Source organism: Monodelphis domestica, chromosome 8 (assembly GCF_027887165.1).
Source record: "Monodelphis domestica isolate mMonDom1 chromosome 8, mMonDom1.pri, whole genome shotgun sequence".
Taxonomy (NCBI): domain Eukaryota; kingdom Metazoa; phylum Chordata; class Mammalia; order Didelphimorphia; family Didelphidae; genus Monodelphis; species Monodelphis domestica.
In genome coordinates, this window is record NC_077234.1 from 66,360,167 (window position 1) to 66,383,348 (window position 23,182).

Here is a 23,182-nt window from a genome sequence, read left to right on the forward strand (position 1 = left end):
TTTTAGCTATCATGGCTATCAACCCCCTAATTTTATACTTAAGAAATTAAGAAATGCTCAGCAATGGAAAGGAATATTCACTAAATATTTGAATGCTTATTATATAAAAAGATCCAGAGTAGCTTTGCTGTGGCATGCTCAATATTGGTTCAATAAGAGCATGCCAAAATTAGCAGCATCTAGGGAGTACAATGGTTAGACCACCAAGTCTGGAGTCGAGAGGACCTGTGTTCAAATATGACCTCAGATATTTCCTAGTTGTGAGATCATGAAAAAATCATTTAAACCCAGTTGCCCAGCCCTTGCCATTCATCATCTTAGAACTGATAAGACAAAAGGTAAGGGATTTTTTTTTAAACCTTTACCTTCCGTCTTGAAGTCAATATTGTGTATTGGCTCCAAGGCAGAAGAGTGGTAAGGGCTAGGCAATGGGAGTCAAGTGACTTGCCCAGGGTCACACAGCTGGGAAGTGTCTGAGGCCAGATTTGAACCTAGGACCTCCTGTCTCTAGGCCTGGCTCTCAATCCACTGAGCTACCCAGCTGCCCCCTAGGGATTTTTTTTAAAAGAGAGAGAACACTAGAATTCAACTCATTGAGAATTTACTAAGTGCTTTCTAAGGCACTGTACAGGGAATTCAGAGACAAAAATAAAATCAGCTCTACTCTCAAGAAGGTAGTATTCCCCTGGGGAGAGGATAACAACATGTATTAGACAAATGAAAGGAATGTTTTGAGGAGAAGAAGGGAATTAGTACCTAAGAAGATTGAGAGAAATTTATAGTTATAGCTTAGAGCTAACATTTACTAAGTCCCAGGCACTGTGCTAGCATATGACAATTATTATCTCATTTGATTCTCACAACCACTTTGGGAGTTAATTACTGTTCTTTATCCCTTTTTGCAGCTGAGGAACCTCGGGCTGATAGAAGTTAAGTGACGTGCCCAAACTCACATAGTTAATAAATATCTGGCTGAATTTGAATTCAGTTCATCACTCTATCTATTGAGTCCCCTATCATTGAATAGAATGTGGCACTTTAATTAATTTTTAAAGAAAACTAAGAATTCCACAAGGTAAAAATGAGGAGGGAAAGCATTTTAGGCAAAAGGCAGAGATGAGAGATGGAATGTTAGATACCAGGAACATCAATTAGGTCTTTTTAGCTAGAATGCAGAACATTAAGGACAATCACATGAAAATAACTTTAGAAAGAGATTGGAGCTGAATTGTGAAGAATTTTAATTGTCAAGCCAAAAGCGTATATTTTCTTTTAGAGATAATAGGGAATCAGTGATGCTCTTAAAATGAGACATTGACATTTAGACTTGTGCTTTAAGAATATTACCTTGGCAGCTGGGTGCAAGATGCATTTAAGGGAAGAAACATAAGGCAGTGAGACAAATTAACAAGCTAATACAGGAGGTTAGACCAGAGGTGTTGAGGACCTGAATCGGTGGTTATATGAGTGGAAATAAGCATATGAATGAATGCAAGGGATTTTGTAGAGATAGAAGAGAGTGAGTGTGTCAGGTCAGAGATCACTTTATAGTTATAAGCTTTTGTGACTGGGAGGAAAGTAATACTCTCAAAGGAAACAGTGAATTCAGGCAGAGGAATAGGCTTTGGGGGATGAGAGGGGATGCATTCCATTTGGGACATATTTTGTTTGACATGCCTACTGTATATCAAGGTGAAAATGTCCTTCAGGAAACTAGCTGGTAATACAGGACTGGCATTTAGGAGAGAAATTATGTAAGATTTGGGAGTCATACACACAAAGATAATGTTATATACTGGGACTAATAAGATCACTCAAAATACCAAGAGCAAAGATGGGAGGACTGAGGGCAGAGTTCTGGTATATACCCATTCATAGAAGAAAAACATGGATGATGATTCAGGAAAAGAGATTAAGAAGGAATGATCAAGACAGGTAGGAAGAAAATCAAGAAAGAATAATGTCACAAAAACCCAGACAGAAGAAAGTATCCAGCAGAAGGTGATAGTCAATAACATGACATATGATAAAGAATTCAAGAATAATGAGAGTTGAGGAATATTGATCTGATTTAACAATTAAAGAATCTTTGAAAAAATAACTGCTTGATCACATGGGTCAATGGGGATATGACTGGGGATGCAAACTCTAAACGATCACCCTGGTGCAATTATCAATAATATGGAAAGAGGTCTTGATCAATGACACATGTAAAACCCAGTGGAATTGCATGTCAGCTATGGGGGGGGGGGAAGAGGGGAGGGAAAGAACATGAATCATGTAACCATAGAAAAATATTCTAAATTAGTTAATTAAATAAAAATTTTCAATTAAAAAAATAAAGAATCCTTGAAAACCTTGGAGAAAGACATTTCAGTTGAGTGGTGAGATCAGAAATAAAATTGTAAGGATCTGAAAAATGAACTAGATGTGAGGACATGGAAGCAAAGAGTACAGCTGTGTAGCTATCCTCTTCTAGGATCACAAAAGCACGTAAAAATGAAGTGACTTCATGAAAATCACATAGCCAGTAATTTTCTAGGAAAAATATTCAAGCTAGGGTCTCCCTGACTCCAAGGTCAGCACTCTATCCACCATACCATCTGACTACTGGAGTCAGGGAGAGAAATGGAGAATAAACAAAAGATGAAAGATAGAAGGGAAAGAAAATCTAAATTATTTTTTTGTAATGAGTGGGAGAGATTATGTCTATATATTATGGAAGGATTCTTTGGCTATAAGACTGAAAGCTCTCAGATTCAAAAAGCTATCAAATACTATTGAAACGAAAACTAGGCTCACTTCAGAAATATAATGCATATCACAAATCAAAACCATTTAGAAATTCCTGCCCCAATTCTGTTTCTTATATCCTTTGTTTCCCATTTGTCCTATTATCTTTTTTTTTTTAAACCCTTACCTTCCATCAATACTGTGTATTGGTTCCAAGGCAGAAGATTGGTAAGGGCTAAGCAATGGGGGTTAAGTGACTTGCCCAGGGTCACACATAGGAAGTGTCTGAGGCCAGATTTGAACCTAGGACCTCCCGCCTCTAGGCCTGGCTCTCAATCCACTGAGCCACCCAGCTGCCCTCTGTCCTATTATCTTAAAAACTATTTTCCTTATATTTATTCTTATTTATCAAAAAATGATCAACATTGTTAACCGTACAATACTTTTATTGATTTTTAAGATCCCAATAATCATCTTCAAGATACCTACCAACAGTGTGAATAGGTTTCCTATAGGGCATCAGGCCAAAACTGTACTGAAAAACTCCTCTGCCATAAAACAATGGCACAGTAAACCCCAATATTTGCAACATTTTCTTTTGGGCACTTCTAAGCCATGAGCCTTCAGGATTGTTGACTTGGTAAAACAGATCATTCTCACCAAAAGAAAACACAGGAACCAAATAAGCCCTGCAAAACAAACAGAAGAATTCAGAAGAGAACTGATAAAAAAAATTTTTTTTAATGTTTTTAAGAAAGAATGGTATATAAAAAATGTTCATCTGTCAAGTTAGCTTGAAATAAAAACCAATATGCCTAAATTTCTCTACAATACTGCTCTTGTGGTCCTCGGCATAGGATAAAATCTCACAAGGTTCTTTCCGGATTTTGTTCAGTCGGCTGCTCTGAATGGGGTTCTCATCAACCCAGCTTTATATTCAAATGTCACTCTAGGGGGAGCTACATCATATCAGAGTTCCAATGTGTTTTTCATAGAAGATGGGAATAGCTGACATTTATGAATACTTGACAGACATTATCCAATCTGAATCTCAAAAGAAAAAAAAAACCAACCCTAAAAGTAAGTACTTGACAGTATCAATAGCCTCACTGTATATCTAATGAAATTAAGGCTTAGCAAAGGGAAATTAAACATCTATGGTCACATAGCTATTACATACCAAAGGCAAGATTCAGAGGCAGATCCTGCTGGATTTCAAATCCAGAGTTCTGTCCACTACACTAATGATGCCTCCTCCACTCTACTTAGAATTTCCATTATCATTATTATCTACCTACCCAGGCATCCTGTGCATGGACGTTTCCAAATAACTTAGCAAATTTGGAAGTGAGGTCCCAAAAGAAAGGTGCAATGCTCTACTCACCAAACATATACCTGTCCATTACAAACAAAACAGACTGGATCAATGAGACTTAGGGGCCCCCTTTCATAAGTACTTCTCTATTCAGACTGACAAATGGAAGAACACTACCATTAGAGGCAACAAAATGGGCAAGCTACCTACCCATGTGTCAAAGCCATTTTAATAAACCCCTTTCTTTGGGTTATACACAGTGTAAAATTTCCAGGATATGCATACAGTGACTCTTCTGCTCCCCCAAGCACAATGACTGAAATGTTTCCACCTTCCTCCTTGCTTAGCACATGAGATACGCTTGATTTGGTAACAGGGACTGCTCCTTGGAAAAATAAAATAAAATGAAATTATTTTATTTTAAGGTGCTATTGTGGTACTACTATGCCTTAAACCCAATTTCCTCCATTGTTCCTTTTAAGGAATGCTGTTTTTTTCCCATTTAAAATGTTTGTGAAAAAATTTATGTAGTAAAAATTGCTGTATCTAATTACATAAATATAATAAAAACAAATTTTGGAAGATTAATTAAATCCTCAGGTCAGTACATATCATTTTAAGGATATCAAATGCAATTGTCTATACAGCTTTGATATCTAATAAAAGTATCATCTCTAATGAAAATGGCATAGTAGGTCCATTGGCAATGCACTGTAACATCATTTGCCCGGTGACATACAACTCTTATCATAAGAAAGGGACTATAACAAAAACATGGACAAGGGTATGAGAATTTCAGTGGTCCGTTGGTTTCAAGAAAATCAAGCACAAATCTAGAGATGTTGCTAGTGTTTATTCTTCATATCCATCCCCATAATTCTACTGCCAGATGGTAAATGATTGTAAGGTAGAAGCTCTGACACAGAGAGAAAGATGGTTACAGTGATCTGGGTCTACAAGTGGCTTTTCCATCATGTTAGTCTTGGCACTGGGTCTGAAGATCTGAGCCTCTAGGACATCAGTAGTTAAATAATATAATATAATTCATCTAACCCCATCACTTAATAGATTAGAGAACTAAGGTATAGAGAACTTAGCAAAGGATATGAATTCAAATTCTCTAAGATTTTTATTTCCTTGGATAATGTTCCCATTCCTTTGAAGATTGATGAAAGCAGAAGCAGAGGGTCTTGTCAACTGTTTAGCATCAGATAAGACAGTCACTGCCCTTAAACACCTCAAGTATCTATCTTGTTTTAGCTTCCCCAGTATCTAACCCCGTATTTTGTACATAATGGTTTGACTTATTATAGAATGTTCCCTAAATCTGTATCTGTAGTGTGAATATTTCAAAATCACTCAAATAGATAATAAAAATAGAAATTCTTTTGGTGAAATATTTCTGATTTCCTACATGACTGTTCCCTTATATATTGCATAACTGTAAAAAAATCGTGTGCATTAGGCAGCATCCCAATTTGCTGAGGTCTAGTGAACCAAAGGACTAGGATTCATGATTGAGTCACAATGTTATTGAGGGCTTCTCCCTTGATACTATCTTTTGAACTTTTGTAATTTCTCTTAAATATACCCATATTAGAATTTTGGCAAAGGTCATGGATTCACATAGATAGATAGATAGATAGATAGATAGATAGATAGATAGATAGATAGATAGATAGATAGATAGATAGATATGCTTTTAAATATCAGTATAATGTTCTTTAAAGGAAATGATTTTTATACAAGATTCAAGTAAACTAAGGGATATTCTAAATGTCACTAACTCTAGTCTGAATTTAGTTAAATAAGATATGTAGATTTAGGTGCTGTCATTAAACAGGTTCTCTTTTTGAAATTGAGAAATTCATAGAATACGTTGTTATGAAAGAAATGACCTTCTCTTGGTATAAATTAAATCTGCTGGGATTATCGTATGTTTAAGTTATTTTAACACTGTTAAACTACAAAGATAATATCCTGGTAGACTTTTCTTTTGGTATATGTCTACATGATTTCTTGTAGTGGATAACCTAAGCGGGGTAAGGGTTGATCATTCGGACAGTTCTGATCTGCAAGTGACCTAAAAACTAGTCTTCTATTCAAGGGAATAAATAAGGAAGTTGCTTCTTGCTATCAGAGGAAACAGATACGATGTTGGCAGGCTCTAGGTAAAGTTGGGATCCCTCATTAAGGAAACATAGCTTCCTATGAGACCCAGGATGTTAAGTTAGAATGATAGTTAAGACAACTAAGGTTCACTGATGGAAAGAATTAACCTTCACTACTGGCAAGTTGAATGTTTCACATCAATCAAATCCTACAAAGAGATACAGTTTCTGGCAAGAATAGAACTTCCAACAACTCAGAGCTCTCCATCCAAGTGTCCACATGTGAGGGAATTCATTGAAGGCTTATCAATTAGTGAATAATACTTCTGGAAGAGGTCTCTTCCCAAGGGAACGTAAATCAGATATTCTGAGACATGCTTAGCTGTAGATGTGGTTTCCCTGGCTAGTACATAAGATCCTTGAAGGTAGGGACCTATTTCACTCTCATCTTTAACCCCCCACCCCCCACCAGTGCCTAGCACATAGTAGGCACTTAATAAAGGTTTTCCACCTGATGGATCTGCTGCCCATCATCAGCATCAGGAAAAGCATTCCAGCCTTCACTTACCACAGCTCATGAAGTACTCCCTGAAGAAAGGACATCCAAACCAAAAGTGAAAGGTGTGAAGGTAGGTGGTAAAGCCTGGAAACAATTCCTTGAAATCCGAATGGTCTGTACAAAAGTTTCCAAATGCCCCAGCAACAAGCACTCCATGGGGATGAAATCCAAATATATAGTTGTGACTTGGATCCAAATCCACTGTTTTGACGAGCTATAGAGCATTCAAATGGAAGCAAAGATGCCTTACCCCCCATATCTCCCACCACCACTTATTAGTTGCCAGCCACCAAGTGAAGGAAGTGCTTAATTCTTAAAGGAATGCAGACTAACATGATCAAAAGGGAAAAAAGGACACTTGACTGGGAATCAGAGGATCTGGGTCCAAATCTTGGCTCTATTTGCTACTTGTGTGACCTTTGGCAAGTAATTACCCTTACTCTAGAACTCATTTTCCTCATCTGTAAAATGAGGGAGTTGCGATTAGATGATTAGATGACTTCTGATGATCTTTTCAGCTTTAAGTCACTATGAAACCCAAGATGGGCTCTCAAGTTTACTTCAAAACTAAAACATTAAAGAGCTTTCTTTACATATCTATACATAAAAATATGCATGTCTATATGTAATCTTACATAATATATACTTAAATGTTTCTGGAGATGAGGAGGATCCTGTGATTTCATCTGCACAGAAAATCACAGGCATGCTAACTCCCTCCTAAGAGATCCGTAGCTTATCCTGCACACTTGAGAGTTAAGTGGTCACAGAGCTAGTATGTGTCAAAAGCTTGAACCCAAGATTTAGTACCACAGATTCAAAGCTATAAGGGAGGAACCTCAGAGGTGAAGAAAAACCCTAATTTTACTGATGATGAAACAGAAGTTTAGAAAGAAATTAAGTAACTTGCCCAAAGTCCCACAGTTAGTAAGTGCTTGAGGTAGGATTTGAACCTAAGTCTTCTGAACTCTCACATGAGTTCTCTTTTCAATGTAACGTGCCTGGACCTTTATCTTCTACAAAAGAGATATCAGACACAAAGCCTGTCAAGACCCACAACACCAATATTTAACAAAACAAGGAAAAATAAATAAATACAAAAATTAAATATATAATATTACCTTTAAAAACTAAGCCAAAAAACAACTAGGTGGCACAGGGAATAGAGTGCCAAGCTCAGAATTGGGAGCACGTAGGTTCAAATTTGACCTCAGGCACTTATCTGTGTGACCATGGACAAGTCATTTAACCCCCAATATCTAGTCCTTGCCCTTCTGTGTTAGAGCTGAAAGGCTGAAAATAAGGATTTAAAAAGAAAAAAACTAAACGAAACTAAACTAAGGCAATACATGGATAGCCCCCAGGATCAGTTTAGAGTTTGAACAGTTTAGAGACTTCTATCTCTATCTGAGTTGGACATGACATGACTTCTTCATATTTAGCCTGCTAAATTTTGCCACCAGCACATTCAAGTCAATGATAGGCTTGCCAAATTATGTGCTTAAGGAACATGAGAATATAAGAACTTTTATCTTGTAGGGACTTCAAAAGGTCAAATTCAAGATAAGGAAACTAAAGTCCAAAGAGATTATATGACCTCTGTGGGCAGACCCAGATTAAAGGATTAGAAATTGTTTTAAAAGGGAAAAGTCCTAAGGGCAAATTTCTCACATCCCAAATGCTATAACATATAACATATTTTACTCACATGTATTGGAAAATAATTCCTAAAGTGCTTCCAAATAGTCCAATTTCTGACCCAGTCAGACCTTCTGCCTCCTAATTCTGGGGTCTTCCAGTCAAAGTAGAGCCATGTAAGATAGGGGATGTAGATAAACCAGTAGTTTTTATAAACCAGGATCACAAATATTCCAAACCACAGCTTTGCTGAAAGGGAAAAGAGAACCAGAAATCAGGATTAGTCAGTACTCATTATGACAACATGTAGTTAGATAAATATTAAGAACTCGAAACTTGATAAATTGAACTTAATTAACTATGATCCCTCCTATTCCACTGAAGGGTTGCATGGAAGTTGAAGGGAAAATAGGTTGGTTTTATTAGGTTGTGTTCAGGGGAGGAAGACGAGGGAGAAAGCATAGTTTGCCTCTGAAGTCCAAGCCACCCCCTTCCTGTTCATGTTTTCCTGACTATTTTGGTCATGGGAATATACAGCAAGATCTCTATTCTTTTTTTTCTTCCTCAGTATCTCTCCACTTGTACAAAATTCCTGCCTTATCATCTCTGGTGTAGAGGTGAATCTGACTTCTCTAAGGCTACAGCATCAGAAACCCTGGCAAATTCTACCAAGAAAGAATAGTTTCATATGATTTTTCACTTTCATTTCACTTTATTTGAGTTTTTGGTTTTATATGATTATTCTCATATTAAAAATTAATAATATGTCCTAGGTTCAAATCTGGCCTCAAACACTTCCCAGCTGTGTGACCCTGGGCAAGTCACTTGACCCCCATTGCCTAGCCCTTACCACTCTTCTGCCTTGGAGCCAATACACCGTATTGACTCCAAGATGGAAGGTAAGGGTTTAAAAAAAATGTAATAATATGGAAATAGGTTTTGCATGATAATACATGTATAACCCAGAGCAGTCGCTTGCCAGCCCCAGGAAGGAGGGGAGAGGCCTGGAAGGGAGACAATTTGGATCATATAGCTTCAGAAAACTTATGTGGAAATTTGTTATTACATGTAATTGATAAAATATCTTAACAAAAAAAATGGAATGGAAAATTGATCCTACTGCGTCATGAAGTAGATATTACCAACTAGCACTCAGTTCTGTATAGTCCCCTTCTACCTAAATAGTGGCCTTTATGTCATAACCAAGATTATACAAGGGATGAAATCAAACCATATTCATTTTGACATTCTCATTTTGTAAGACAGAAAGTCATTGTTCATTGACATCTGACTCTCTGTGACCCCCTTGACTGGTCCATGGGGTTTTCTTGGTAGAGATACTAGAATGGTTTGCCATTTCTTTCTCCAGCGTGTCCCCATTTTTCATATGAGAAACTGAGAAAAATAGGGGTTGAGTGATTTGCCAAGGCTGACTACTATAAGAGATAATCAGGGAGAAATGAGGGTGGCAAATCATTCCAGTGTCTTTAAGCAGAAAACCCCAAATGGAGTCATGAAAAGTTGGACACCTCTGAAATGACTGAACGATAACAAAAGTGCTTTATTAGCGCGTAAGTAAGTTAGGAATGAGTATTCCTTCTGTTAGGGGATATGCCTCTCTGGTATCAGAGAACAATAAGACATCAAGGTATGCAGTCACCATACTTGAATTTGGAATTGAAGTTGGAAATCAACAGGGTCGGGCTCTCTAAGTAAGCTTTTGGAAGGAGAGACGTTAATAGGAGTAGCAGCAAATTATTCATCTGTGACCTAACAGAAAACTCTTGGGGCCTTACTTGGTGGCAGCAAAGACAACATTTGACTAACAGTAGAGAAAGACTGATCTCAGCAGAGTTTTGGCCACCGAGAACCCCGGAAAAGCCATGCTTTGTGATAGCCGCTGGGAGCAGCAGGAAGAGGATCTTTTCTTGTAAAAGACCAAGAATCTATTCAGATCTGGAGCTCTTAACCTGACATTCATAGACCAACAGCTCTCAGGGAATCTGTGAACCTAGATGGGGGAAAAAACCATACCTTCATTTTAATATAATTGGCTTCCTTTTTATTTTATTTTGTGCATTCAAAAATGGTTGTCTGAGAAGAGATCCACAGGTTTCACCAGACTTCAAAGGGGTCCATGACACACACAAAAAAAGATGAAGAATGCCAATAAGGAGTTTGGGGAATGGGTGTCATTCTGTTTTCTAAAGGTTCTTTGGCATTCCAGTTGGTTTGCTTCACTATTTCAATTATTTCTTTCCTTGACTTTATGATTTAAAGATCATAGAATTGGAACTAGAAACAATCATTATGACCATCCAGTCCAATCTCATTTCAAAGACAAGGAGATGGCGGCACAGAGAGGTTAGTTGGCATGCCAAGGTTGACTCAGCTATTAAGTGAGTGTGGGTTCATTTGAGCCTAGCTGCTTCTAATTCCCTGTCCATTGTCCTAATCCACCATACTAGATGTGTCCCTGCTCCCAGGGCCACAAAACTCCTGGCCCAGTACAAAGTCAGCCAAAATTAAAATGTAATTGGGAAATATTTACAAAATAAAAAAATATTTTTATAGGGGCAGCTAGGTGGCTCAGTGGATACAGAAGTAGGCCAAGAGATCCTGGGTTCAAATCTGGTCTCAGATACTTCCTAGCTCTTCTGCCTTGGAATGAATACTTAGTATTGATTCTAAGACAAAAGGCATGTGTTTAAAATTTTTTAAATGATAGAACATAAGTAATATTAATTTGTAAGTTTTAAGTCAGTATACATACAGTATAAAGAGAGATACCCAAAACCCAAACCCAGCAGAAAAGAATGACTCCAAAACACCTACAAGCAAAACTTCAGAAATATAAAGCTTGGGAACAGATTCATATAAATTCCCAGAAGAGATGAAGCACGATTATAAGGGAAAAAAAAGTTCTAAAATGTTTCTGTTAATTAAATGAAAGCACTAGTAGAATAAATTGGAAAAGAAATGAGATTTATAAAAAATGGAAAAGAAATTAACAGCTTGACACGAGAGATAGAAAATTCTCTAAAAATTAGAATGGCCCAATTAGGGATAACTCTGTGAGAAATATTAAAAACAAAGTCAAAAGAATGGAAAAAAATAGAAAAAAATTTAAGGTGTCTCATAAAAAAAATAACTAGCCTAAAAAACAGATCAAGGAGAGGTAACTTAAGAACACTAAACTCCTTAAAGTCATAATCAAATAGCCTAAATCAGTCCATTTAAGCTTAAAATTATAAAAGAAAATCATTCAGATCTCTTAGAACCAGAAATTTTCTGAAAGGATTTATACAAATAAAAAATACCAGAAAGATTATATCCAAAATCCAGAGCTTCTAGGACAAAGAAAAATACTACAAGCAACCAGAAAGAAAGAATTCAAGAATTAAGGAGTAACAGTCAGAACCACACATGATTTAGAAGTCACTACAATAAATGAATGTTGACTTTGGAATATGATATTCCAGAAGGATGTAAGATTAAAAATTAATATCCAATACTCCAAGTATTATATTTTCATAAAGATTAAATTTAACTCTACCCTGATTGAGAAAATGAAATTAATTAACTGTCCCCTGATTGTGAAGATTAAATTAACTCCCCTACCCATTTTTTAGATTTAATCACCAAAAAAATAAAATGGTAATCATTCCATTCACACTTGAGTGGGGGAGGTCTGTGACCCACATGTGCGACAGTGGATGATGAATCAGAATCAAACTGACTGCCCCTTGGGCAGTTCTAAGCAAAGCTTCAACTATAATTGGTAGATGTGAAAGTGTAGGAAGGCACAGGAAGTGATGCAAAAGAAAGTGTCTTTAAAAGGGAGTTACAACTTCCTGGGAGAACTTTGGCTTCTTATGGAGTTCTGAGTTTGAGTTGAAAGTTGGTAAAGAATCTGCTGACTGGATCTGAGACCTTTCCTGGTGAGACTGTCCTTGAATCTCTTCCTTTGGACTGGCATGTGGTGAGTGAAAAGAGCTGACTCCTTTCCTGGATTTTCTGAAGAGACTAGCCTCAGGAGAGACCTATCCTCTTGGGAGAGGTTCCCTGCATTACCAGGTCCTTGACTCAAAGCCAAGGCCTCTCTGACTAAAGACTAAACTCCCCTGCCTGGGTTGAGCCAGGGGCTAGAGCAAAATACTTAGTGCGTAGTCTAGATATCTTACCCTATCCTCTCTCTGATTTCTTACTTCACTCTTTCTATATTTTGTAAATGAATTGTAAATAAATCTCTTTGGAATTTCATAAAATTCCTGGTGATCCTACTCATAAATAATCCAGTCCAATCTTTTATAAAAAAAAAAAACCTTTCCCCCCTTACATTTTATAAGATTTATTAATAATCATTTGAAGTAGAGGAAAGTGATAACCTGAATAAAGAGCAGTTTCCCAGACTGTGAAAGCAGAAGAGAGCAAAAGGGAGGAGTTACAGAAACTTTAATCTACAAAACATGAGGACCTAATGTAGGGACGAAAGAGAAATGCTGGGAAATGTAGTTCAAGGGTACAAAATTCTAATTACACAAGGAAAGGATATAGACTTACAACCAAGAATCAGTTTTTCAGTAAAACTATCATCTTACCATGGGAAATGGATATTTAATGAAATAATGTATTTCCGAATGTCCTCATGAAAAGTCCAGAATTATGTAGGAACTTCAAAGTACAAACACGAGAATCAAGAGAAGCATAAAAAAGTAAGCACAAACAAACAATAATGAGGAATTAAACAAGAGTAAACTGTCATATTTTAACCCAAGAGATGACAAATGTATTTTTAAAATCCATCATCATCAGGGGTCATTGAGGGTGCATGACTAGACAAAAGCTCTTGGAGTGATTATGTCTTAATTATCATAAAATAATGGAAAGAATAGAGAAGAGGGACATATTGGGGGATTTTGGAATGTTAGGGAAATGATTTCATATTTTTGTGAGGTATTCACGTCTATATGGAACAGGATGAAGGGTAGAGTGAATTGATAAGAACTGAACCTTATTCTCATTTGAACTGATCAAAAGGGAAAAGAGGCACACATATACAGAGCTATGTACAGAAATACATTTCACTCAACAGTGAAATAGAAGGTAAAGAGAAGAAGGGAAAATAAGAGGGAGTATAAATTAAGGAAGGGATTAGTCCTGTGCAAAACCATCTAATTTAGGGTATGTAAATATGTATATCTCTTTTTCTGATGGAAAAATTTGGAAACTGAGGGGATGCTCATCAACTGGAGACATATCTAGGAATTGAACAAGATATGGGGTTGTTTGTATGTGTGATGGAATACTTTGTACTATAAGAAATTATAAAAGAGGATGATTTCAGAGAAACCAGGGAAGAGTTACGTGAACAGATGCAAAGAAAAGGTGAAATTAGAAGAACCAATAGAACAAGTTATATAATGACAACAATATAATAAAGACAAACAACTTTGAAAGACAGAGGAACTCTCAGAAGGATATTGAGTGATTTATATGAAACATGATACACACCTCCTGATAAACTGGTGAAGAACTCAGAATGAAATATTTGGGGGTGGGGTGGGAAGAACTCTATATGTTTGTAACAGTGGGGTTTTTTCCTCTATTGAGAGGGATGAAGGTAGGAGGGAGAGAAAGTAGACTCTTGCTCTTTGAAAAAAAAATCCAACTTAAATATATATGAATCTGACTATACAACTGCCTACTTCAAATTTAGGGGGATCCCTATTGCTTCTAGCATAAACTCTTTGTTTAGTTTTTACAACCCCTCACAACCTGACCTCAAACTATCTTTTCATCCTCATTAAATAGTATTCCCTTTCCCATATACACCATGATCCAGTCAAACATCACTTCCAGCAGTCTTGTTGATGCCCTTGCACTGGCTAACCCAAATGCCTAGAATCTATTCTCTTCTCCCTCCTACATTACAGAATTTCTCATTTCCACCAAAATTCAATTCAAGAAATTTTTCCCAATTCCCAGTCCCTGCTGCTAGGGTCCCCCTAAAAATTATATCAAATAAATGTTTGATTAATTGTCATAGAGATTGTTATGCACAGAGTCTGACTAGGATTTCCTACCCCCAGAAAGGTTTTCTAGAAACTCTTAATATTAAATGGCATTGTTCTAACAACATCCATGCCTGTAATATTATAAAGTTTCATAATGTAATTAGATTAGAAGGGGACACCCACACCCCAGAGAAAGAAAGGGCAGCATAGACAGAAAGAGACAGCATGAACCATCACTTAGCAATTGACTTGAAGCCAAAGGAATTTTACCAAGCTCTGCACTTTGTTCTTACCTGGTTTTCTTCTGCTTGGTATTATTCCAGGTGTCTAAGGTCTGCTTACTCTAGATAGGTGCATTTAGAGAAGGCTTAAGTTTCCTTGTCTTCTGGTTCAAAGCATCTTTAGAACTAACTATCTCAAGCCACTCACATCTAGCCTGAAATCCTCAGTATGGACAGTCTCTCCCAGATATTTGCAGGCATTCTCCCCAGAATCAAGAAATAACCTTTTGACTTGAGAGTCTTTGATATCTCCTAAATTTGGCATTTAAAACCATTCTCAACCTAGTTCCAGCTTGAGTTTCCAGGGTCCTCTCCCCACCCCACCCCCATCATTTATTGGTGCCCTTTATCTCACCATGTTCAATCATTTAGCAATGGATCATTTTTTAAAGCCGCTCCTATGTGATAGGTACTGTGCTAGGTACTGGGGATAAAAACAAAAGACAAAATGAGAAAATCCCTACCCATGATGAGCTTATATTCTATGAGAGGAAAAAACAGTCTCCTTCAAGGAAATATAAAGTAAGGTTGTATATTCTGGCTAACCTAGCCCACTTAAGTATACTTTACATGGTAGTGACTCTGTTTCATTCACAAGCCTCTCTTACTGTTTTATGATGTATATGAAATTGTTTATGTTGTTTGGTTCTGAATTTTAAATAAGTAAAGTAGCCTACTTGCAGGTCAATATCAATATTCCATCTCTCATCTCCAGGTTTTTGCACATCCTGTCCCCAGATTGTGGAATGCCTGGTCTCTCCTTGCTCTTGCTTCTTAGAATCCCTGGCTTCCTTTAAGACTCTATTCATGTGCCACCTCCTAAAGGAAGTCTTTCCTGATCCTGCCTCAAATAATCACATGTACATTTATCTGCTTACATGTTATTATTATATCCTCATTTCTCCCTACCCCCAGCCAATGTAAATCATTCAAAGGGGATGGGGATCTGTTTTTCCTTTGTTCTTTTCAACACATTTCTACAATGACAAGGATCCTCAGATTTCTTCCTTTTCATTCTATTAGTACACGGGGCTAGAGGGCAGAGTTATTCTATATGAATGCTGCATTCATTTATTTTTCAACTCTTATTTTCTGTCTTAGAATTGATACTAAATATTACTTCCAAGAAAGAAGAGTGGTAAAGGCTAGGCAATTGTGATTAAGTGACTTGTCACAGCTCATAAACCTGCATTCACTTGTCCATGAACAGGCTAGATTCTTCCAGGAAAATGTAAATTCCTCAAAGGCAAAGATTGCCTTACCTAGGTGGTTCAGTGTATATAGAAGATTTGATTTCAAATCCAACCTCAGATACTTCTGTGCTGTGTGAACCCACACATGACTTAACTTCGATCTTCCTCAATAGTAAAATTATAAATTATATTATATATATTATGTTACTTTATATATATTATAAATTATACCTCATAGGGTTGTCATGAGGATTGAGTCAAATAAAATACCTGTAAAGCACTTAGCACAGTACCTGACACAGAGAAGCCCAATAAATTTTTTATTCCTTTCCCACTTTTCTATTTGTATCTCCAGAACTTGGCATCATTCCTAGCTTATAGCATGTGTTTAATAACCACCCATTCACTGATTAAACACACTTGATGGGATAGGTAGATGGCTCAGTAGGTAGAGTGCCAGAACAGGAGGTCTTGGGTTCAATTCTGGCCTCTTCTTGGCTGTGTGACACTGGGAAAGTTAAGTAACTTCAATTGCCTAGCCCTTGCTGCCCTTCTGTCTTAGAACTGATAAGACAGAAGGTAAGGTATGTTTTTTTCTTAAGGTACTTTGTGTAGTATATAAAGACCAGCTAACATTATCTCTACATTACAGATGAGGAAATTGAGGGCTGATCCTGGCTTAAAGCCTTTAGTCTTCCAACTATAGAGTTCTACCATCCACTAGATTGCAATTTACTATTCACTAGTAGTATTCAATTCACTATTAATATTCAATTTACTATTTACTACCTTTATCTCATCTAGCATTCTTCATTAATTTGATTCTTTGTAATAGTGGACCAAAGGTGAAGGGAATATAAAAATCCATTGCATCATCAGCACATTTGTCAAAACTAACCTTGATGGTCTTCACTCCAAGGATTATATTTGGCCCCTTGCAAACAAAGGTCAGAAAACACATGTGTTTGCCTAAGCTAATATCCTGGGTCAAAAGGCATGAGTCAATTCTCTTGAATTTCTACTCTTAAGTAAGCACTAAATTCCCCCAGATTTCCATTTTCCTCACAAATGTTTAAGGAAACTTATCTCCACCTATATTTTAGCAAAAATAAAATGCTGGAAATAAACTCAGGTAAATTGGTATATATTAATGATCTGGATATCTCAAGAGCAAGTACTTGATAGATATGAAAATAACAAACCGATATATCAGAATCTCCTCTTCTAAGTTTTCTCACAGTTTCACTATAAGGAACAATTGTCCCTTAATCACTTACACATTCTAATCCTTACATCACTGACATGTATCTCTTAATTTGCCTTCCAGCAAAGAAGAGTTGATGTCTATGAAGCAAATAATGTTTTCATACTGATTGACATTATAAAATTAGAAGTATATTCTCACTTGGGGAAAAAGGAAAATTCCCAGTAAACTAAGTTAAAGACTTTTAGCAAAAGAGGTAAAATGGCAATGGATCTTACTTATAGCCTAGAAGAGTTTTGAGCACCTACGGTTTTTGAAGACTTTATTGACAACTGCCCTACTTCTTACCTATCCAATAGTTGTTCAGGTTATGATTATTCCCTAATGGGACCTCTGCCTCCCACCCTGAGTGGAAAAGTAGATAGAACTTGTAGTATCCTTTCCATACGTAACTAAGGGTCCTTTGCTCCCATAGTCATAGTTCTCAAAGGTTGGTTCCCTGCCATTGCTTATAAAAAAAATACATTTTCCCTTCCCCACTTTCCAGTACCCTTTTATATATCATTTCTCCTCCCATTAGAATGTAAAGTCTCTGAGGACAAACACCATATAGCTTGCTTGCATGTTTATTCCCAGCATGTAATACTACCTAGTACATGCGTGCTTAGTAAGTGCCATTATCTCTCTATATTTTTCAAAGGAATCACAATCAACTGTAGGCTTTATAGTGTAAAAATGTGTCCTCTATAAGTTCTGAATGGTTTAAAACAAAACATTAGAGATCATATCCCTATCGTCAAGATGAGACAATTCTGTTTCAATTAAGCTGTCTACTCTAAATAATATGCTTACACAGAGAAGTCCCAGAAGGCAACTTTTCTTTACATGAAATAATAACAAACTTTGTTATATGTATAACCAATATTAAATTATTCTAACTTTCATATCACTCATTCTATATTTAAGAAGGAAACCCCCTCCCCACTTCTTCTGGGTTTTAGTGCTTACATAGATAAATGTATATGTCAACATATTTATATACACATAAATATAAACATAAATATGTAGGTATTTGTTTATATAATTTGAATGTCTATTTATAAACTATATGTATATAAATAGATTTTTATTATTATAAATGTAGAGAGAGTGTGTATAAGCCAAAATAAATCCACAAATTAAAGGACACTTGAAAAGGAACAGTCAATTTATACCTATAAAGCCAGTATATTAAAAAGAAAAAACATGTGTGTGCATAAATATATATACATAGAAGCACATAGACACATATATAACTTCATTTCAATTGAATTAATTTTTTTAATAATTCTATATGTTTTAGTTTATGCACTAAAAACATTATTCTGAGGAGCTCATTGACTTCACTAGACTGCCCAAGGAGTCCATGACACATAAAAGACAAAGAACCCTTACTCAGGTAATGCTACAGAATAAACTTCACATATGATGACCAACTTTATAATACACAGTTTTCCATGTGCCAGGCTGTTTTATATTGCTTTTAGCCTATATGTATGGAAATAAATTTTTTCTTGTTTTAAAAACATTTGTTCTTAGAACAATAAAAAAAGTATCAATTACAATCCTTCTATTAAGGAAAAAAAACATTTTGTAATGTTAGTGGTGTTAAAAGCTGCTTCTTATTTTAACAATCTGGGGTAGTTAAGAGGAATACTTTGCTTTTGTTAACAAACCCTCAATGACTCCAAACATTATGTTCAAAATAGAAAATAATAAAACCAAGATCAAAAGGAATGTAGGTAAATATTAGAAGATTGAATATCAGAGATAGTTGGGTGGTTCAGTGGATTGAAAACCACACTTAGGGACAGGAGGTCCTAGGTTCAAATCTGACCTCAGACACTTCCTAGCTGTGTGACCCTGTGCATATCCCTTAACCCCCACTGCTTAGCCCTTGCTACACTTTGGCCATAAAACCAAAACACAGTATAGATTCCAAAATGGAAGGTAAGGGTTTAAAAAAAAAAACCCATAGAATGTCAAATTCAGGAGCCTGGAGTCTTACTTCGTATTCCTAAATTCTTCTGTATCTTCTGATGGCCACAGCCAAGCTTCAAATTGCCATTATCTCAAGTTTCTTTATAAGTTATCTGTCTCAAGAGTATAGAATCTGAATGGCTTATAAAAGTACTTTGAGATGCTAGTATGTATCCTGAGGGTTAATTACATTTACCAATCAGCTTGAATTTTGTTTCCTGCAACACTGTAAAAATATTGGAATTTCGATTTATCTTTTTAATGGAATCTGGTGACCTTCGCAGATAATACAAAATACATGGTAGCTGCTATTCATCCCATTTTCATTTGCCAAAAAAAAAAAATTACAAATGAAATCCTTTTAATGGGTCGGTAGAGTGGAGTAGATACAGCTATACAACAGAAATGACTTAGCTAGAATTTTCTTTAAGACAACCCTCTGAGGTAAGTAGTAGAGATTTTATCACCATTATTTTTAGGATGAGAAAAATCAAAACCTGGAGAGCTTAAGTGAATTATGAGGACTAGTTAAAGAAAATAGAGATGTTTAGTCCAAAGAAGATGTTAGGGAGACATGATAAGTTAGAGAACAGCCAGAGAAACACAACCAGGATGTTGAAGGGTCTTTAGACTATTTCATGTAACTAGCCATTGAAGAAACAGGAGATGAAGAAGAGAAGACTCAGTAGGTGCCAAGATAGCTTTTGTCATTTTTTTAGTTATGTGGGTACAGAATTAGTTTGGAAGCCAGGAAGTCAGGAAGGCCTGGGTGCGAATTCTACCTTTGACCTTGGCAAGTCATTTAAATGTTCAACACCAGTTTTGTTTTGTTTTTTTCGATAATAAGGGTGGGGGAAGGGAAGGGAATAAATATTTATTAAGCATCTAGTATGTGCCAGCCACTGTTTTAAAATAGATATGAGCTTTACAAATATCTTATTTGATCCTTGAAACAACACTATGGGATAGGGCTATTATAATTCTCATTTTACAGTTGAGGAAACTGAGGCAGATAGTTATGATATTTGCCATGGATCACACATTTAGTGTCTGAAGCCAGATTTGAATTCAAGCTCAGAGCACTCTACTTAATTGGCTCTAATTTAGCCTGCCTTCCCAGATTGTTTACTGAGGTATGGCCAGATTTGCATGCTCCAACAGCCTGCTGAGATGGCTTACTGAATGTGGCCACTGCACATGCCACAGCTTCTTGGAGGCACAGTTGAGAATGGACTTAGCAAGTCCTCATGCCAGAGGTACTAGTCTTCCCTGAACATACCGTACACTTGTATTGGCAGAAGGAGTTATTCATTCAGGACCTTTCAATCCATTAAATCACTGGTCCAGTTCTTATCTCCTAATCCATGTGGCAGAGGAATTAAGAGTTTTTCTGTTTGGTCCCAGAGGACAGAATAAGGAGCAATGGGCTCATATTTCAAAAAGGCAAATTTAGTCTTTCTGTGAATTGAAAAACAGCTTTTTACACAAAGAGCTATCCAAAACAAACTGCCTCGAGGAATTAATTCTAAAAACAACACATTTAAGTAAAGATTTGAACTTAGAAGTAGTGCTGACTCCAGGTCCTAAACTGTATCTGTATCTTAATCTCCCTAGACCTCAGTCCTTTCCCTATAAAATGAGGGGGCTAGATTAGGTGAACTGTCTAGTTCCTTCCAGATCTATAAACTGATTAACTTTCCAAAATTTGGTGCCTCCCTACCTTTCAAACCTTATCTTTCCTCCCCTATATCCTATTCCAGCTTAATCAAACAATTCTCTGCCCCTAGCACATTACAAGCGTGGACTTCCGTACTTTCCATTCTGATGGCTGGCATGTCTGCCTTCCCCAGCTTTAACTAACCACCAAGCATTTATCACGTGCTGCACACTGCTGTGCAGAAGGGAAGGAGTTCCCGACCTCAATAAGCTCAGGTAGGTACTGTGTTAGGGACACAGCAGGTCCATGGATAGGTATATCCATAATGTATCAAAGGTAGTGTTAGGAGGAGGGACATTTGCCCAGCTAGTGCATAGGAAGGGAAGTGTGGTCAACATGGTTTGGCTGCTGAGCAGGGAGACAGGAATAGTACATAATAAGACTTGAAAATTAGCCAGGTAGTGAAGTTTAAATGCCTCAAAGAGTTCATATTTTATCCTAGAGGCAACTGGGAACCATGGGTGTTTCCTCAGGAGTCTGATCATAAGTAATAAAATCTGCTTATACTTTAGGAAAATGACTAGATGATGGAATGGAGTAGGGAGGACCTTGAGGTTGGGAGACCAAACTCCTGTTTAATTTCTACCCACCTTGAAAGTCCAACTCAGAAAACCACTTCCAGGAAGCTTTCCTGGATTTTCCTGGGCCTTCCCTGTTTTATACTTTTTTAAAAACAACTCTAAGACAGGAAGGCAAAGGCTAGACAAATAGGGTTGAGTAATTTGGCCAGGGTCAAACAGCTAGGAAATATATAAGGTCACATTTGAACCCAGGTCTTCTTGACTTCCAGTCTGGTGCTCTACCCAATGCACTACCTTGCTGTCCCTGTTTTGTGTTCTTTAGGCTGTCAAACAACTTGGCTATATACTTCTCTAATACATTTATCTTGGATTTTGTGGTTTTGTTTGTGTTTCCTTCATCTCCTATACCTTAAGCCCTTAAGGATAAGGTCCTAGTCTTATCTAAACTTTGTATCTCCCCAGTTTCCAAGACAGGACTCTGCAAATTGCAGGCAAACAACTATTTCTTGTATTTGCACTTCAGGCCAGAGATAACAGCAAAAATGATTTCCACAAAAGCAGACCATATGCAATGGAAGCACACACAATCCTCTTTTTGTGTTCTGCTCTTTATACAGAAATGCACATTTTAAAAAATCCGAATAAAAAATGTCCATAGTCAACCTTGGTCCAGAAAATCCAAACTCCCAGAACTCAACGTTTCCCTTTTCACCAATGGCAGAACAAGTTTGCAAAAGAAATCTTTATAGAAGATGTCTTAGCCCATTAGGCAAACTTCCTTCAAGGAAGCTCTCTGTGCTCTTTACAATTCTGCTAGAGTATAAGCAATGGGCTGAATTAAAAACCCGCCTGGAAAATGCTCCTGGGTCCAATGATTTCAAGAAATCCATTTCCCTGAAGTATATAGATCCAGTGTTCCCTGCTTTCTGCAGCACAGATCTCAGGGAAAAAGTAAGGCAATTGTTTGTCTTGGCGGCGGGCAGTAAGGCTGCTATGAAGCCTTAGTGTGTTGTATTTTTTATGCCTGACTAGAAGAAAGAGGAGCATCTATCTATATTTCCATTTAAAAGAGGTCAACGGTCTTGCCCACTAGAGGGTGGGTGGATGAACCAGAGCTAGGTCTAAATTTCCTCTTAGCAGCCGTCTAGCTTATGTGGAGAGGAGAGGTGGGGACAGGGGCAGGTGGGCAGAGGCGACGAGCCAAATTCTGCTCCAGGGATTGCTAGTCCTGGGAAGGGGATTCCTAGGGCCAGAAAGATCTAAGGTCAAGACAGGAGTGACAAGGTAGAGGGCATCCCCATCCCATCAGCCAGCAGGGGCTCTTACCCAGCATGATGAAGGAGAAGATCCACTGGAGCACAGCCCCGGTCTGCAGCCTCCTCTCTAGAGGAATGTTTAAGGGGGCAAACTGGATCTTCATGACTGGCGCTGGACACGTGCGTCCGTCAGTCACTGAGTCCGGTCAGTCGGTAGAGTATGCAAACCTATTACCACAAGACTCTTATCGCCACAGCAGGTAGGAGTACAGCGGAGCCAACAGGATCTCAGGTGCCGGCTGCGGGTGCTCCTCTGCTTTACCTTCAGGAAGTCAGAAGCCCAGCCCCACTCCTGCCCCCACGCCTGCCTCCGCCCCTACCCCCTGTGTGCCTGAGCTGCTACCACTCCACGCACTTGCGAAGCCTTTGGGAGAGTCAGAGGCGACAAACGAGGCAATTGCCCGAGGGCGCTTTGAGCTGGCAGTGGCCCGGGGGGTGGGAGGATCCGCAGCCTTGACCTTACCCTAGCTTTGCTAGGTCCTGGGCGGGCGTCCAGAAGCTCCCAGCTGGGGCCGGGGTGGCAGCTGCCGAGGGAAGGGTCCATTGTCCAGCTTGTCT

General features: G+C 37.6%; 1 protein-coding gene across 1 annotated transcript in view; it reads right to left on the reverse strand.

Moving 5' to 3' along the window:
- The window catches only part of MOGAT1 (monoacylglycerol O-acyltransferase 1), a 38,933-nt gene extending 16,048 nt beyond the window's left edge, over positions 1 to 22,885 (reverse strand). The window contains exons 1-5 of the mRNA XM_001365648.4: positions 22,635 to 22,885; positions 8,427 to 8,605; positions 6,728 to 6,932; positions 4,259 to 4,433; positions 3,223 to 3,422 (exon numbers count right to left, since the gene is read on the reverse strand). Coding sequence (XP_001365685.1) covers positions 3,223 to 3,422; positions 4,259 to 4,433; positions 6,728 to 6,932; positions 8,427 to 8,605; positions 22,635 to 22,728 — 853 coding nt within the window. The 5' untranslated portion in view covers positions 22,729 to 22,885. The remainder of the gene's footprint in view (positions 1 to 3,222; positions 3,423 to 4,258; positions 4,434 to 6,727; positions 6,933 to 8,426; positions 8,606 to 22,634) is intronic.
- Between the last annotated feature and the right edge of the window lie 297 nt (positions 22,886 to 23,182).